The 19,125-nt window shown below is 42.0% G+C and overlaps 1 protein-coding gene across 4 annotated transcripts in view; it reads left to right on the forward strand.

The window, feature by feature from the left end:
- Nucleotides 1-4,473: 4,473 nt before the first annotated feature.
- Nucleotides 4,474-19,125, forward strand: part of LOC109909321 (voltage-dependent L-type calcium channel subunit beta-2) — a 135,851-nt gene continuing 121,199 nt past the window's right edge. For 2 of the 4 annotated variants that reach the window (XM_031796235.1, XM_031796236.1), the window contains exons 1-2: nucleotides 4,476-5,013; nucleotides 7,224-7,316. In XM_031796235.1, the coding sequence (XP_031652095.1) occupies nucleotides 4,936-5,013; nucleotides 7,224-7,316 (171 nt within the window). In that variant the 5' untranslated portion in view covers nucleotides 4,476-4,935. Of the gene's footprint in view, nucleotides 5,014-7,223; nucleotides 7,317-19,125 lie in introns of all 4 variants that reach the window. The other 2 variants (XM_031796234.1, XM_031796233.1) reach the window with 2 other exon arrangements.

Raw genomic sequence — 19,125 nt, forward strand, 5'->3', positions numbered from 1 at the left:
GTACCACACCTATTCCCCAGGCGCTATCATTTCTTGACTTCTGTAACCGTAAAAGCCTTGGTTGCATGCATGTTAACATCAGAAGCTTCCTCCCTAAGTTTGTTTTATTCACTGCTTAAGCACACTCCGCCAACACTGATGTTACGAATCCCTTTTGGCCCGACAGTCTAGGGGGGATGGTATTGAGACCCGTAACATAACCCTAATTATAATAGTGACAAAGAACGAAGAACGAAGTAACCACAACAGAGAACGAAATAACCACAACAACTTAAATCTACCGTCAAACTCAGGGTTTATTAGTAAACACACGGTAATGGAGGGGCAGGAAAAGGGTCTGAGCTGGACCCAAGGAAAGAAACAATTAGTATTCAAAAACACCCCTAAGCTAGACTAGCCTATTTCAACAACAGCTAACTAACTAACCAAAAAGTGCTTTCCTCAAAATCTTAAATAAGTATGCCCCATTCAAAAAATGTAGCCTTTGGTTCACTCCAGACTTGACTGCCCTTGACCAGCACAAAAACATCCTGTCGCGTACTGCATTAGCATCGAATAGCCCCCGCGATATGCAACTTTTCAGGGAAGTTAGGAACCAATATACACAGTCAGTTAGGAAAGCAAAGGCTAGCTTTTTCAAACAGAAATCTGCATCCTGTAGCACAAATTCCTAAATGTTTTGGGACACTGTAAAGTCCATGGACCAAATCTCCTCCCGCTTCTCCTTCACCCAGATCCAGTTAGCTGATGTTCTGAAAGCGTTGCAAAATCTGGACCCGTACAAATCAGCTGGACTAGACCATCTGGACCCCTGTTGCCACCCCTATTACTAGCCTGTTCAAACTCTTTCATATCGTCTGAGATCCCTAAAGATTGGAAAGCTGCCGCGGTCATCCCGACTCTTCTAAGGGGGAGACACTCTAGACCCAAACTGTTATAGACCTAAATCCATCCAGCCCTGCCTTTCTAAAGTCTTTCTAAAGCCAAGTTAACAAACAGATTACCAACCATTTTGAATCCCACCGTACCTTCTCCGCTATGCAATCTGGTTTCCAAGCTGGTCATGGGTGTACCTCTGCCACGCTCAAGGTCCTAAACGATATCATACCGCCATTGATAAAAGACAGTACTGTGCATACGTCTTCATCGACCTGGCCAAGGCCTTCGACTCTGTCAATCACCGCATTCTTATCGGTAGACTCAACAGCCTTGGTTTCTCAAATGACTGCCTCGTATGGTTCACCAACTATTTCTCAGATAGAGTTCAGTGTGTTAAATCGGAGGGCTCCTCTGGCACTCTCTATGGGGGTGCCACAGGGTTCAATTCTCGGGCTGACTCTTCTCCATATATATCAATGATGGCGCTCTTGCTGCTGGTGATTCTCTGATCCACCTCTACGCAGACCACACCATTCTGTATACATCTGGCCCTTCTTTGGACACTGTGCTAACAAACCTCCAAACGAGCTTCAATGCCATACAACACTCCTTCTGTGGCCTCCAACTGCTCTTAAATGCAAGTAAAACTAAATGCATGATTTTCAACCCATTGCTGCCCGCACCTGCCCGCTCGACTAGCATCACTACTCCGGACGGTTCTGACTTAGAATATGTGGACAACTACAAATACCTAGGTGTCTGGCAAGACTGTAAACTCTCTTTCCAGACTCACATTAAGCATCTCCAATCCAAATGTAATCTAGAATCTGCTTCCTATTTCGCAACAAAGTCTCCTCCACTCATGCTGCTAAATATACCCTCGTAAAACTGACTATCCTACCGATCCTTGACTACGGCGATGTCATTTACAAAATAACCTCCAACACCCTACTCAGCAAACTGGATGTAGTCTATCACAGTGCCATCGTTTTGTCTCCAAAGTGGCATATACTACCCACCACTGCGACCTGTATGCTCTCGTTGGCTGGCCCTTACTTCATATTTGTCACCAAACCCACTGGCTCCAGGTCATCTATAAGTCTTTGCTAGGTAAAGCCCCACCTTATCTCATCTCACTGGTCATCATAGCAACATCCACCCATAGCACGTGCTTAGCAGGTATATTTTACTGGTCATCCCAAAAGCCAACTCCTACTTTGGCCACCTTTCCTTCCAGTTCACTGCTGCCAATGACTGGAACGAATTGCAAAAATCACTGAAGCTGGAGACTTATATCTCCCTCACTAACTTTAAGCATCAGCTGTCAGAGCAGCTTACCGATCACTGCCCCTGTACACAGCCCATCTGTAAATAGCCCACCCAACTACCTCATCCCCATATTGTTATATATTTTTGCTCTAGTGTACCCCAGTATCTCTACTTGCACATCTACTTCATCTGCATATCTATCACTCCAGTGTTAATGCTAAATTGTAATTATTTCGCCACTATGGCCTATTTATTGCCTTACCTCCCTATTCTTACTACATTTGCACACACTGTATATAGATTTATATTTTTTCTATTGTGTTATTGAATGTACGTTTGTTTATTCCATGTGTAACTCTGTGTTGTTGCTTTTGTCGCACTGCTTTGCTTTATCTTGGCCAGGTCACAGTTGTAAATGAGAACTTGTTCTCAACTGGCCTACCTGGTTAAATAAAGGTGAAAATAAAAAATAAAAGCTACAATGCTGCAGTTGTCAACAACTGTTGTCCCCGACGCGCCCAGTAGATGGAGCTGTAGGCATACCTCATCTAGCCACGTAGAAACATAAAGAAGCCATCTGTACAACTTGATATATCACCCAGCCCTACTTTATACCTGTTCAAACAACACACTCCAGGTGGCGGTATGCACCCTTTCAGTTTGTTAACCAACTCATAGAAGAAGAATATTGACTACAACAAAATGGAGATGGCCTCAATGGCCCTGATGGTGCAATGAACCTTGTTCCCAAGCTATACTGAACAAAAATGTAAACGCAACATGCATTAATTTCTAAGATTTTACTGATAAATGAATTAGGCCCTAAACTATGGATTTTTTCATGACTGGGAATATAGATATTCATCTGCTGGTCACAGTGGCGTGGATCAGAAAACCAGTCAGTATCTGGTCAGTGTGACCACCATTTGCGTCATGCAGAGTGACACATCTCGCTCGCATAGAGTTGATCAGTCTGTTGATTGTGGTCTGTGGAATGTTGTCCAACTCCTCTTCAATGGCTGTGTGAAGTTGCTGGATATTGGTGGGAACTGGAACACGCTGTCGTACACGTCAATCCAAAGCATCCCAAACATGCTCAATGGGTGACATGTTTGGTGAGTATGCAGGCCATGGAAGAACTGGGACATTTTCAGCTTCCAGTAATTGTGTACAGATCCTTGTGACATGGGGCTGTGCATTAGCATGCTGAAACATGAGGGGATGGCGGCTGATGAATGACAAGACAATGGGCCTCAGGATCTTGGCATGGTATCTCTGTGCATTCAAATTGCCATCAATAGAATTAAATTGTGTTCATTGTCCGTAGCTTATGTCTGCTCATACCATAACCCCACAGTCATCATAGGGCCCTCTGTTCACAACGTTGGCATCAGCAAACCGCTCGCCGACACTACGCCATACACATCCCTTACGAAAAAAAAGATTGCAGTCAGAGTGCACTATAACTGCAGTTCAGCTGCAGTACACTGCAGTTATTCTGCAAATACTGCATCCAAATTTTTTTTTATAGCAGGAATTTTGCAGTGTAACTGCAGTTAGAGTGCAGTTATTCTGCAATTACTACTTCCAAAATACCACAGTCGACTGCAGTTACTGCACTTTTACTGCAGTTTCAAAACTGCAATATTGTTTTTTAAGGGGTTGTGAGGCCGGTTGGACGTACTGACAAATTCTCTAAAACGACATTGGAGTCAGTTTATGGTAGAGCAATTAACATTAAATTATCTACCAACAGTTCTGGAGTCATTCCTGCAGTCAGCATGCCAATTACATGCTCCCTCAAAACTTGAGACATCTGTGGCATTGTGTTGCGTGACAAAAACTGCACATATTAGAGCGGCCTTTCATTGTCCCCAGCACAAGGTGCATCTGTGTAATGATCATGCTGTTTAATCAACTTCTTGATATGCCACACCTGTTAGGAGGATGGATTATCTTGGCAATGAGAAATGCTCACTAACATGAAAACACATTTGTGCACAATATTTGAGAGAAATAAGCTTTTTGTGCATATTGAACATTTCTGGTATATTTTATTTCAGCTCATGAAACATGGGATCAATCCTTTACATGTTTAATTTACATTTTTGTTCAGTGTAATTGTCCATCGGTGGAAGTGTCTGGTCAACGAGATGAATTAGGCTACAAACACACCTATCAACCCCTTTTGGTTTCAACCCCATCATAAAACTCCACCGTTGGTTTCAACCCCATCATAAAACGAACTATTGTTATACTAAAAACTCCAGCAGTTATGATTAGTCATACTTACCGTAGCTCGAGACAACGCATAGGCTGTGCCTTTGCTGGATATGCGCGAGTGTACCTGCTTCCAGCAGCTATTATCAGTTGGGGGGGAAACTGCCTGTGAGATAACGTGGGAGTGAGGGGCAGAGATTCGGTAAAGGAACTGAGCTTTTGAATGACATGCAGTCATATTTTATTTGTGCACCAAAGCGGAGGAAACAAATCCTTCAGGAAAAAGATTTTTGCGCAAACTGCTCCTCCTTCCCAAGCCTTCCCGATTGTGGTCCGACTCAAACTTAAGACTGCAAAGCAGAGGCTGAGAAAAATAGGAGCGAGTCACTTCACTTCTGCGCCACCAAAGTCTCTTTCACACAACTATTTTTATTCATTTGGACGTTACTTCGTGTCAAACAAAAAAATCGGCTCTACATTTTGAAGAGATCGGGGAGTCACGCATGACCACCGATCCTTGAATTTTTTATTTTCTATCTCAAGGATAGGCCGACGGTTGGATGTCAAATGGTCCATAATAACTTGCAAAATACGCACTCACTTTTGGACAGACACATGGATTCGCTCGAAAACCCTGGACTACAAGTATGCACAGTTGTTGTATTGTGTGATTTCTATGCCTATATCGCATGTGTATGCTAATAAATAGCAGCAAATACCAAATTTCCATTTCGCTCGTCTTGGCGACAAATGTAAAGCCATAAAGTAAACTCCAACCGGAAGTTGGTGGAGTCTGCGTTATGTCAGGTGGTATAACTTGCTAATAAGGACGAATGTTTTTCTGTGATGTGAAACAGCTAGGTTACAGTTGTTTCAGGCGTGTTACACAGTTATAACTGTCATTTGGACAAGTTGTATTTCGTTTTTTGCTGAAACCCATACTTTTTCAATAAACATTATTCAAAGACAACCACCGACTGTTTGCTTACTGCTGTTGCACTAAGGTGGCATCTCATTGAATCTCAACAAGGAAACTGTCAGTGGTGGTATTTAATTCATGTTTATTGAAAATGTATGTCTTTCAGCAAACAAAGAAAGGCACTGCGACTACAGAGGACAAATATAGTTACAAGGTGGCCGTTTTCATAATTGACATTTTTTTGGGCTGTCGATGTAGTCGGAGCTAGATTCCACAAAGCCTGGTTTCGGCTCCATGTCGTTGGTGAAGTTCATCAGACACTTCCTTCACCATGGAGTGCCGTTTTGTCCACTACAGTAGCCTAGGGGTTGGTGTTGATCCACAGCTAAGCTGAGGTTTGTCTCCCAGCCATGCTTTGATTAAGTAAATATATGGTCTTGACGTGTCATTTTATTACATTACAGTTTTGATCTACTGAAAGAGCAAATTGCTGGAAGTAGCCTACTGGAAGCTGCACTATTTCCACTTGCCTGTCTCTTTATGAATGTAGTGAATTCAATTCAGAATTTTCAAATGACTACTACTCTTATATAAAAAAAAGGTAGCAAATATATGCACTATAAATGGCATTCAGCATTGCCTAACTTCGCTGCATATTGAGTGCCTACGCCAAAATGGGTATTTTCTAGTAAATAGGCATACATACCCGGTTTCTAAGTAACCAACAGAATAGCTTTATTTTTATATTCATCCTTTACATGACCTGTGGGAATAAAAAATAAAAAAAGCATCTTTGGGATGGTTGGGTGTTTTTCAGTTGCTACTAGCAACATGAGCACCTCATCCCTGTAATACAGCACTGTATATTCAAGTCAAATCAAATTGTATTTGTGAGATGTGCCGAATACAACAGTGAAATGCTTACTTACAAGCCCTTAACCAACAATGCAGTTTTAAGAAAAATAAGTGTTATGTAAAAAGAGATAATTATTTGTTATGTTTATTTTTTACTTAAAGAGCAACGGTAAAATAACAGTAGCGAGGCTATATACAGGGGGTACCGGTACAGAGTCATTGTGCAGGGGCACAGGTTAGTCGAGGTAAATGAGGTAATATGTAAACTACTGTTCAAACATTTGGGGTCACTTAGAAATGTCCTTGTTTTTGTAAGAAAAGCAATTTTTTTGTCCATTAAAATAACATCAAATTGATCAGAAATACAGTGTAGACATTGTTAATGTTGTAAATGACTATTGTAGCTGGAAACGACGGAATATAGGTGTACAGAGGCCCATTTTCAGTAACCATCACTCCTGTGTTCCAATGGCACATTGTGTTAGCTAATCCAAGTTTATAATTTTAAAAGGCTAATTGATCATTAGAAAAACCCTTTGCAATTATGTTAGCACAGCTGAAAACTGTTGTTCTGATTAAAGAAGCAATAAAACTGGCCTTCTTTAGACTAGTTGAGTATCTGGAGCATCAGCATTTGTGGGTTCGATTACAGGCACAAAATGTCCAGAAACAAAGAACTTGTCAGTCTATTCTTGTTCTGAGAAATTAAGGCTATTCCATGCGAGAAATTTCCAAGAAACTGAAGATCTCATACAACGCTGTGTACTACTCCCTTCACAGAACAGCGCAAACTGCCTCTAACCAGAATAGAAAGAGGAGTGGGAGGCCCCGGTGCACAACTGGGCAATAGGACAAGTACATTAGAGTGTCTAGTTTGAGAAACAGACGCCTGACAAGTCCTCAACTGGCTGCTTCATTAAATAGTACCCGCAAAACACCAGTCTCAACGTCACCAGAAACTTTGCTCATAGCACTCTATGAACAATGAATTCCCAATATGTCTTGTTTTTCAGGTTCTACTGTGTTACCTGCTGATAATGGTCCTTTCATGTTATTCTTCTGTTTTCTCCTTCTGCTAAAGTCACATGGAAAAGGAGCACGGAGAAAAGGCAGATTCAAAGGATCAGACGGCAGCACCTCTTCAGATACAACAACCAACAGCTTTGTGCGACAGGTAAGGGAAGCAGTAGCACATTGTGTTCAGCTTATCTAAAGGGAAGACACATTCCATTTACAAGGCGTTTACCACCTGGGTATCTTGGAGGTCTCTACTTTTCTGTAAAGGCAGTGATTTCAATTGTTAGCAGTGTGAATCTGAGCCGAAGTGAGAGTGTGTGGTGTGAGAGTGATCTGACTGTGAATGTGTTATAGATGGGCCATGAGTGTAACCTTAATGGAATGAATGTGATGATATCTCAAGGCATATATGATTCAATAACTGTTCATCGGACACTTATGGCATCCTGTCTGCACTGGATGTTTACAGCATATACTGTAATTAGAACATTCTATTTCTATGGTTTACAGTACATAGCCGGTATGTTCAGACTGGCGTAAGAGCAAAAAAATGCAAAGTCATTGATATAAATCAATGCATGTTGCAATGAAAGCCCCCGTTATAAACATAGCTTGGGTTCAGGATGTTAACTGTCTCTGTGAACTGCAGGCGGCTCTTTAGCTTTGCAGTCAAAGTGCTTGAGAGTGGCTGCTGACACTGTGGCCTGTTATAAAGCAGACCCTCTGTGCTACACAGTGTGTATGTGAAGCACTCGCGGTGTCTGGTCTTTGTTGAGCAGCAGACCTGCAGGGACAGAGTGGGAGAGACCGGGTTAAGGATAGGCGCCTCTGCCGAAATATTTCTGCCTTTTTTGGAGGAGATAAAGATCGCCTCCTTTTTGTCGCCAATCGAAGTGTATCGGACCAATATGGCGCGCTGTGGAATTGCTACCTCCTTTCTCTCAGACAGAAAAGGTGTTTGAATTGAGGCTACGAGATGTTCGCATTTGCTTTTTTCCATGTGTTTATATTGCACTGACAGCTGATCAGCAAGGACCTGCTGGGTAGATTAGGGGGTGGTGATGAAGGTCTTCTCGGCAGTGATATGTCGTGCCCTTCCCCCTCGACCCCAGAGGGAAGACTGGTCCTGTGAAGCTGTCACACGTCCATTCCCACAATCCCCCTGGGTATTCCAACAGGCTCATTAGGCCCACCCCCTTTAACGTCTCTGAGTCATCGTGGCTAAACTCAATTAGACTGAGAGTAACTTACATCTGAGACACAACACTGCAGGAGATACCTGGATTTAAGTGGAAATTAGGATAGGGAAGAGGATAGAAAAGTAGGAGAGAAAAGAAAAAAAAAGAGAGGCAGGAATGTTGTTCAGTACGAGGGTCAGACAAGCAACTACAGTACATCTGAGACACAACCCTACTGAGAGAGATACCCAGACATGATGTAAGCAAGTAGGATGGGGAGTGAGAGAAAAGTAGAGAGAGATATAAAAAAACAGAGAGGGGGGAAAGGTTCTAACAAGATCAGACGGGCAAAGCGAAGAGCAGACATAGTATCTCCTTTTAGATGTTTACTGGAAGAGGACCCCAGGAATAGCAGCCATTCCAGGAACTCTGTTAGGAACTAACATAAATACACAGTTGTGAATTGTTTTATCATAACAGTGGTTAAGCTGACCTTCTTTCCCTCCTCCTCACTCTCTCCATCTTGTTGGACATGATTATTTTCACTTCTCACACAAGTATGAGGCTGCAGTGTTTAAAACTTTAAACTAACACCATTCTGGAAACTGGGTTTCAAATATGAGGAGGAAAATGTGTTGTTTCACTAGCCTATTCATCAAGCTGTCAAGTTCTTTTTAATCTTCTCCGCTATTTTTTTATTGTCTAATCATCTTCCCTCTTTGTTATCATGACTCTTACCATGTTCAGCCCCAAATGTATACATATTGAAATTAGATATCTTTTTAAAACTATAATAATAGTTTGAGGTACATTTTGTGATTTTTGCGTCAGGGCACGTGCCCTGCGTGCCCGGTCGGTATTCGGCCATGATTACTACAAGTTTAGAAAGCTGGCTAGACTAACTACCAATCAAAATATTGTTAGCTGACATGGCTAATTGAGGGACTGTCAGTGACGGACATAACAAGAGAAAAACTGCTAAAAACTGCTGATTCTCAACCAAACTTCTAAATTGCACCTAGTGTATTCTAAGTGACCCCTGCTTTTGTCACTTATGCCTGGAACCGGCCCTGACGTGGAAAAAACATTGGATTTGAAAAAAGTAATCAACCAGTACTGTTTTCATCTATTATGAACAAAAATATAAATGCAACATGCAACAATTTCAATGATTTAACTGAGTTACTGTTCATTTAAGGAAATCAGTCAATTGAAATAAATAAATTAGGCCCTAAACTATGGATTTCACATGACTGGGCAGGGGTTCAGCCATTGGTGGGCCTGGGAGGGCATAGGCCCACCCACTTGGGAGCCAGGCCCAGCCAATCAGAATGAGTTTTTCCCCACAAAAGGTCTCTATTACAGACAGAAATACTCCTCAGTTTCATCAGCTGTCCGAGTGGCTGGTCTTAGACGATCCCACAGATGAATAAGCCGGATGTGGTGGTCCTGGGCAGGCGTGGTTACACGTGGTCTGCGGTTGTGAGGCCGCTTGTACATACTGCCAAATTCTCTAAAACGATGTTGGAGGCAGCTTATGGTAGATAAATTATCATTCAGTTTGCTGGCAACAGCTCTGTTGGACATTCTTGCAGTCAGCATGCCAATTGCATGCTCCCTCAAAACTTGAGACATCTGTGACATAGTGTTGTGTGACAAAACTTCACATTTTAGAGTGGCCATTTATTATCCACAGCACAAGGTGCACCTGTTTAATTAGCTTCTTGATATGCCACACCTTTCAGGTGGATGCATTATCTTGGCAAAGGAGAAATGCTCACTATCAGAGATCTAAATACACTTGTGCATAACATTTTTGAGAAATAAGCATTTTGTGCGTATGGAAAATTTCATTGTAGCTTATTTCCCATCTCAGTTGTAATTACTAGAAAATGTGTCTATAGCCAAAAAGATTGGTCAATTTATTGCGATATCGCCCAGCTCATTGGTAAATTTTATCCATATCGCCCAGCTCTAAAACAACGTTGATTCAACCATTGTGTGCCAAGTGTTGGAGTCTCTCCTATTCCTTCCAAATGCTCATATTATTTTGGGTTGCGACTTGTCTGACGTTGGTTGAGTGCCTTCTACTCTTCTCCCGTCTCCCTCAACACCACACCTGTTGCAATGGTGACTCAATCCCAGCATTCATGTGGGCGAGTGTTCAGAGTGTTCAGTACATCGGAGGCTCTTCAGAATAAATGGAATTCTACAGTATTTCAATTAAACGTTTCAAGAACAAAATTACACGTATTACAGTTTTTGTTGTTGTAGTGGGGACAGTAACATTAGTACTCTTAAAAAATATACCTTAAGGATTTTTACATTAACAAATGTTATGTTTAGCTCACATAATTTGAACATATGCATTAAGGTGTCTGTAATAGAATATACCTGGCAAAAACGAATGTAGACATGAATAAATGCATTTCTATAGCTTCAAAAATCTATTTTACAAAGGAGGATTAGTACCAACATGGAGGCGTGTTGGCTTCAAAACAGTGCCATATGTTTGCCATGCCAATAAAGCCCCTTTTGAATTTAATTAAATTGACAGTGTGAGAGAGAAGAGCGAGAGGGCAAAGAAAGAAAGAAAGAAAAAAAGAGGTGCCCTGTGACTCTTACTGCCCATGAGGTTAACAGTATAGGATGGAGGAAGTTGAGAGCAGTGGTGGTCTGGATCACTCAGACAGCAGTGGGAGTAGTGGTGGTGTGGTCACTATCTGCTTTAACTCACAGCCCAGCTCTGGGGGAAGAAGGAGTAGTTTCTATAGGACTAAACTGCGTGATGGATTCCATAAATAAAGTGGAACCAAGCTGAATGTCATTGAGGGGATGGTAACTGATACTGTATAATCGCAGGGATAAAAGATTGAAGGGCATCGCAGTCAGATTTGTTTGAGATTTTAGGCCCTTTGTGCGTCCAAAATGGAATGATTCTCAGGATGCGTCCCAAATGTAATCCTATAACCTACAAAGTGCCCTATATAGTGCACTATGATGCACCCTATGGGCCCTGGTAATACTTTGTGCACTATGTAAGTAGGGAATAGGATGCCATTTGGGATGCTGATCCTCTCTCCATACGGATAGGAGTGGAGCTAGTGGTGGTGGGGTGTCTAAAAGGCAGGGTGTGGTGTGGTTGCAGGAAACCCCTTTTTCGTTATCTTGATTACAGACTTTTTTCTTTTCATCAGCCAGATTATGTTTTCTCCCATTAATTAATGGGGGGAAGGGGTTACGTAAGCGTCCTATTGGCTATTTTCCTTATCAGATCTGGCAAGGGGGTTTTATGTAATGGATACAAGGGACACAGACAGGGCATGGAGTAACCTAGTCGCCTCTGTTCAGACCGCTGACAACCTTATAGACCTGAGCCCTGCTGACAACCTTATAGACCTGAGCCCTGCTGACAATGTTTAGAGATACACCACATGTGGAGAGAATATACCAAAGTCTCCAACTGTACTTCTTTTTTGTGATCTATGAGCCAAAGACAACTGACTCGAGCATGATGCTTCTTGTTGGTTACATATGCAGTGCTTAAGTTTTTATCATAATAACAGAATAACCATTTATTTTAAATGCACATGAATATATAAAAAAATGGCTTAGGGGAAGGACGGATGGCCTGGCTGCTGTAAGCCGGTTTATGGTAGCACATCGTTTCACAGTTTAAGCTACCGGCACAGAAAAGCAAGACTGCCATCAGGTGGTAAGAAATAAAGAGAGTTATACATCCATCATGACTATGAGCTAATGACTGTCAGTCAGTGTTTGCATGCATGTTTGATCTATCCTTAGAGTTGAAGTTATATGAATAGGCAGTGGCCATTTCAGCATTTATGTCTTGGTGAGGCAAACAAGCAAAAAATGTGGGATGCATGGCAGAAATGCCACTACACAACACAACCCTAAACAATACATTCATTGCACTATAATGATGACAAAAGGTGCCCACAAACTGTTAAGGTCTACATAAAGCTGTCCCAACAACAGAGTCCCAACAGCAGTACCAACACCTTACCACTGCTACATCAGCGGAGGCATGTCTGCGAACAGTTCATTCAGCCTCATTTACTGCCTTTAAAAAAAACATAGCTGATATGGCTGACTTCCTTAAACAAATGTGGTTTCTACTGACAATTGAGATGTACAAACTATGGCATAAGGAGACGACAAGCGGATAAGAGGCAATCCGTCATTTTAATTAAGACATTAATGAGCGAGCGACGACGGACATAGTCAATATAACTTTTTGTTCAGCAATTTTGAAATGTACAGCGACAGAATTCAGAACATGGGCCATTCTTACAGTGTACTCGCTGTACACCAAGTCAAAACTGTAGGGTAAATAAAGGGTGCATATAATCAGAAAATGAAAGATCTTACAATATTCAATGATTACATTTCTCTAAAAACAGGTTATAGGCTACATGTGCACCTCCAGTTATAACAGGAGGCGAAATGAAGAGGTAAAAATAGACCAAATTATTAGGGTGCGGCACATTGAAGGCCGTTTGGGTCTTTGCGTGTCAAAACAGATATATGTGAAAAAAACACTATTTGACCCATTAAATAATAACACAATTCTATTATAGAATCTTGTGTATGCTGAATTTGCATGTGCAAGCCAAGCGCCACCACTACTATCAGTAGCACTGTCAAAGCTGTACAAAAAAGTCTGCAAAAAGCACACCCTGGCAACGAACAATGTGTTTACAATACCGAGTTGGTTAAAATAGACCAAATTATTAGGGTGAGGCACATGGGCTTCTAACAGCTTACTACACAACATGAACTCGCTCACCGAATCAGCGTATTCGTCAATGTTGTTGTTTGACGCAATGCGGAACATATCCCAATCCACGTGATCGAAGCAATTTTGAAGAGTGGAATCAGATTGGTCGGACCAGCGTTGAACAGACCTGGGAGCGGGAGCTTCCTGTTTTAGTTTCTGTCTATAGGCTGGAAGCAACAAAATGGAGTCGTGGTCAGCTTTCCCGAAAGGTGGGCGGGGGAGGGCCTTATATGCGACGCGGAAGTTACAATAACAATGATCCAGGGTTTTACCAGCCCTGGTAGCACAATCTGCTGATAGAATTTAGGGAGTCTTGTTTTCACATTAGCCTTGTTAAAATCCATAGCTACAATGAATGCAGCATCAGGCTATGTGGTTTCCAGTTTACATAGAGTCAAATAAAGTTCATTCAGGGCCATCGATGTGTCTGCCTGGGGGTTAATATATGCGTCTGTGATTATAATCGAAGAGAATTCTCTTGGTAGATAATGCGGTCAACATTTGATTGTGAGGAATTCTAAGTCAGGTGAACAGAAGGACTTGAGTTCCTGTATGTTGTTATGATCACACCACGTCTCGTTAATCATAAGCATACCTCCCCCCCCCCCCCCCCCCGGCCCCTCTTCTTACCAGAAAGATGTTTGTTTCTGTCGGCGCGATGCCTGAAGAAACCAGCTGGCTGTGCCCACTCCGATAGCGTGTCTCGAGTGAGCCATGTTTCCGTGAAGCAAAGAACGTTACAGTCTCTGATGTCTCTCTGGAATGCTACCCTTGCTCGGATTTCATCAACCTTGTTGTCAAGAGACTGGACATTGGTGAGTAGTATGCTCGGGAGCGGTGCGCGGTGAGCCCGTCTCCAGGGGCCTGACCAGAAGACCACTTCGTCTGCCCCTTTTACGGCGTCGTTGTATTGGTTCGCCGGCTGGGATCCGATCCATTGTCCCGGGTGGAGGGCAAAACACAGGATCCGCTTCGGGAAAGTCGTATTCCTGGTCGTAATGATGGTGAGTTGACGTTGCTCTTATATCCAGTAGTTCCTCCTGACTGTATGTAATAAAACCTAAGATTACCTGGGTTATCATTTTAATAAATAACACGTAAAAAAACGAAATACTGCGTAGTTTCCTAGGAATGCGAAGCGAGGCGGCCATCTCTGTCGGCGCCAGAGCAAACTGGCTCTAACCAGAAGAGGAGTGGGAGGCCCCGGTGCACAACTGTGCAAGAGGACAAGTACATTAGTGTGTCTAGTTTGAGAAACAGATACCTCACAAGTCTCAACTGGCAGTTTCATTAAATAGTACTCTCAAAATACCAGTCTCAACGTCAACAGTGAAGAGGCGACTCCGGGATGCTGGCCTTCTAGGCAGCGTTGCAAAGAAAAAGCCATTTCTCGGACTGGCCAATAAAACTAAAAGATAAAGATGGGCAAAAGAACACAGACACGGTACAGAGGAACTCTGCCTAGAAGGCCAGCATTCCGGAGTCGCCCCCCAAAAATATGTTTTTGCTAAAAATGTGGGTCTCAAAACAGGCTCTGCCCCACCTGCCCTGAATGACGAGTCGCCACTGTGAATAGGTACTAAACTATCAAGGAGACAAATTTAAAATAGAAATGTTTTGTTTCTGTTGCAGTATTAGAGTAGATTGTTTCTATGTTAATTGTATGGTCATTCAGGCCCATGAATGGCATAGAATCAGTGTAATATATCCAGGAGTAACCTTGTTTTGTTTAGCTGAGTGCAAGATGTAAGATGGATGCCTGCATATTCTCCTTCCTTCCTCTGTCCTGTCAGGAGAGGAAGCATTAGAGAACAGTGCCCTCTGTTACAAGCAGTGCAGTTTTTATCTTCAGGCACCTGCTGTTTCAGGATGTGTGCGTCCCAAATGTCACCCTATTCCCGATATAGTGCAACATTTTTGACCAGAGCCCTATGGGATCATGTCAAAAGTTGTGTACTGTACATGGAAGAAGGTGCCATTTGGGATGCATTATCACTGACTGATTGATTGAGAATGTCTGCAGGACAGACATTGACTGAGACCTGCCAAGTCGCGTTGTATTTTCCTCAGAATAATAGACAATGACATCCTTGTATCTGAATCCTCTGTGTCCTTGTATTTTTTTATCACTGTGAATCATTACTTTATATTTCTGATAAATAGTGGTATGCTGGTATTTTCATTAAACCTGTGGCAGCTTGTAGTATTGATACATACAGCTGATGTCGGAAGTTTACATTCACTTAGGTTGGAGTCATTAAAACTTGTTTTTCAACCACTCCACAAATGTCTTGTTAAAACTTCTTGGTGACAGCGGGCAGTATTTTCACGTCCGGATGAAATGCATGCCCAAATTCAACTGCCTGCTACTTATCCCCAGAAGATAAGATATGCAAATTAGTAGATTTGGATAGGAAACACTCTTAAGTTTCTAAAACTGTTTGAATCATGTCTGTGAGTATAACAGAACTTATTTAGCAAGCGAAACCCGAGGACAAACCATTCAGATTTGTCTTTTTTTGAGGTCACTCTCTTTTCAACGGTTTTCATTGGGAATCCAGTGGACCTTCTTTCCATTCCTATCACTTCCACTGGATGTCAACAGTATTTAGAATTTGTTTGAGGTTATTCCTTTGTGCAATGAAGAAGTACGGCCATCTTGAACGAGGGTCACTTGAAGTGTACTGTTAGATAGAGGCGCGTGACCAGAAAGCATGCTTCAGTTTGTTTTCTTCCTGTATTGAACACAGGTCATCCCGTCTTCAATTTGATCAATTATTTACGTTAAAAAATACCTAAAGTTGTATTACAAGAGTAGTTTGAAATGTTTTGGCAAAGTTTACAGGTAACTTTTGAGATATATTGTAGTCACATTGCTCAAGTTGGAACCAGTGTTTTTCTGGACTTTTGGACTTCTGGACTTTCTCTGAACCAGTGTTTTTCAAACGCGCCAAATAAATTGACATTTTGGATATATACCGACAAATTAATCAAACAAAAGGACCATTTGTGATGTTTATGGGACATATTGGAGTGCCAACAAAAGAAGCTCGTCAAAGTTAAGGCATTAATTCAATTTTTATTTCTGCGTTTTGTGTCGCGCCTGCAGGGTTGAAATATGCTTTCTCTCTTTGTTTACGGAGGTGCTATCCTCAGATAATAGCATTGTGTGCTTTCACCAAAAAGCCTTTTTGAAATCTGACATGCTGGCTGGATTAACAACAATTGTAGCTTTAATTTGCGTCATTTCATGAAAGTTAGATTTTTATAGTAATTTATTTGAGTTAAGCGCGCTGCATTTTCCCTGGCTTTTGGCCACATATCCCAGAGAGGTTAACAAACTATAGTTTTGTCAAGTCGGTTAGGACATCTACCGTGTGCACGACACAAATCATTTTTCCAACAATTGTTTACAGACAGATCATTTCACTTATATTTCACTGTATCACAATTCCAGTGGGTAAGAAGTTTACATACACTAAGTTAACTGTGCCTTAAACAGCTTGGAAATTTCCAGAAAATAATGTTGTGGCTTTAGAAGCATCTGATAGGTTAATTGATATAATTTGAGTCAATTGGAGGTATACCTGTGGATGTATTTCAAGGCCTACCTTCAAACTCAGTGCCGCTTTGCTTGGCATCATGGGAAACTCAAAATAAATCAGCCAAGACCTCAGAAGAAAATTGTAAACCTCCACAAGTCTGGTTCATCCTTGGGAGCAATTTCCAAACTCCTGAAGGTACCAAGTTCATCTGTACAAACAATAGTACACAAGTATAAATACCATGGGACCACGCAGCCGTCATACCGCTCAGGAAGGAGAGGAAGATGAAGAGAGGAGAGGAAGATCTGTCTCCTACAGATAAACGTACTTTGGTGCGAAAAGTGCAAATCAATCCCAGAACAACAGCAACGGACCTTGTGAATATGCTAGAGGAAACGGGTACAAATGTATCTATAGCCACAGTAAAACGGGTCCTATATCGACATATCGGCCGCTCAGCAAGGAAGAAGCCACTGCTCCAAAACCGCCATAAAAAAGCCAGACTACGATTTGCAACTGCACATAGGGACAAAGATCGTACTTTTTGGAGAAATGTCCTCTGGTCTGATGAAACAAAAATAGAACTATTTTGACTATAATGACCATCGTTATGTTTGGAGGAAAAAGGGGAGGCCTGCAAGCCGAAGAACACCATCCCAACCGTGAAGCACGTGGGTGGCAGCATCTTGTTGTGGGGGTGCTTTGCTGCAGGAGGACTGGTGCACTTCACAAAATAGAATGGGATTACGAGGGAGGAAAATAATCTGGATATATTGAAGCAACATCTTAAGACATCAGTCAGGAAGTTAAAGCTTGGTCGTAAATGGGTCTTCCAACTGGACAATGACCCCAAGCATACTTCCAAGTTGTGGCAAAATGGCTTTAGGACAACAAAGTTAAGGTAATGGAATGGCCATCACAAAGCCCTGACCTCAATCCTGTAGAAAATTTGTGAGCAGAACTGAAAAAGCGTGTGCGAGCAAGGAGGCCTATAAACCTGACTCAGTTACACCAGCTCTGTCAGGAGGAATGAGCCAAAATTCACCCAACTTATTGTGGGAGGCTTGTGGTAGGCTACCCGAAACGTTTGACCCAAGCTAAACAATTTAAAGGCATTGCTACCAAATGCTAATTGACTCTATGTATACTTCTGACCCATTGAGAATGTGATGAAAGAAATAAAAGTTTAAATAAATCATTCTCTCTACTATTACTCTGACATTTCACATTCTTAAAATAAAGTTGTGGTCCTAACTGACCTAAGACAGGGAAGTTTTACTAGGATTAAGTTTCAGGAAATGTGAAAAACTGAGTTTAAATGTATTTGGCTAAGGTGTATGTAAACTTCCAACTTCAACTGTAACTGGTGGCCTCGAGTGGTATAGTATAGTACCTGTTAGGTCCATGTCCCTGAAAGATACTCTGCACCCCCACAACGCTACTCATTTCCATGTGTTCTTATTCAGATAGCACAGATTGTGTTGCAGAGCGGTGTATCACGACCCTCAGCTATTTGTCATGGTCACTGTGTCACCAGAGAGTGAGTGATGATCACTTCTCTGATCGATTGTGAAAGTACCCCCTCCTCTACCCTCCTCCCATTGCCTCCGAAAGGTGGAGAGGTCTCTGCCTGCATTGATGCTCCTTCATCAAAACAGTGACACCTGCTACACCTGCCACAGAATGAAGCATTGACGTGATTTATCAACGCATCGAGGAAAGAATGTGCCGTGTTTAATTCTGACGAGTGAGCTCTAAAAAGGTTTACCCAGTCCAGATAGGGAATTAATATATATTGATTGATTACAGTAGGTGTGAAAGCATCACTGGAGGTTATCCGTACGTACTATTACAGTGCATTCGGAAAGTATTCAGACCCCTTCCCTTTTGCACGTTTTGTTACGTTACAGCCTTATTCTAAAATCGATTAAATAAAAAAATACAGCATAATGACAAAGTGAAAACAGGTTTTTAGAAATTGTAGCACATTTATTACAAGTAAATACATTATTTACATAAGTATTCAGACCCTTTGCTATGAGACTGAGCTCAGGTGCATCCTGTTTCCATGGATCATCCTTGAGATGTTTCTACAACTTGATTTGGAGTCCACCTGTGGTAAATTCAATTGATTGGACATGATTTGGAAAGGCACACACCTGTCTATATAAGGTCCCACAGTTGACCGTGCATGTCAGAGCAAAAACCAAGCCACAAGGAAAAAGGACTGGGGCAAAGATTCACCTTCCAACAGGACAACGACCCTAAGCACACTGCCAAGACAATGCAGGAGTGCCCAGCCAGAGCTCAGACTTGAACTCGATCGAACATCTCTGGAGAGACCTGAAAATATCTGTACAGCGATGCTCCCCATCCAACCTGACAGAGCTTGAGAGGATCTGCAATGAAGAATGGGAGAAACCCCCTAAATACAGGTGTTTC

Source organism: Oncorhynchus kisutch, linkage group LG18 (genome assembly GCF_002021735.2).
Source record: "Oncorhynchus kisutch isolate 150728-3 linkage group LG18, Okis_V2, whole genome shotgun sequence".
NCBI classification, from domain to species: Eukaryota; Metazoa; Chordata; class Actinopteri; order Salmoniformes; family Salmonidae; genus Oncorhynchus; species Oncorhynchus kisutch.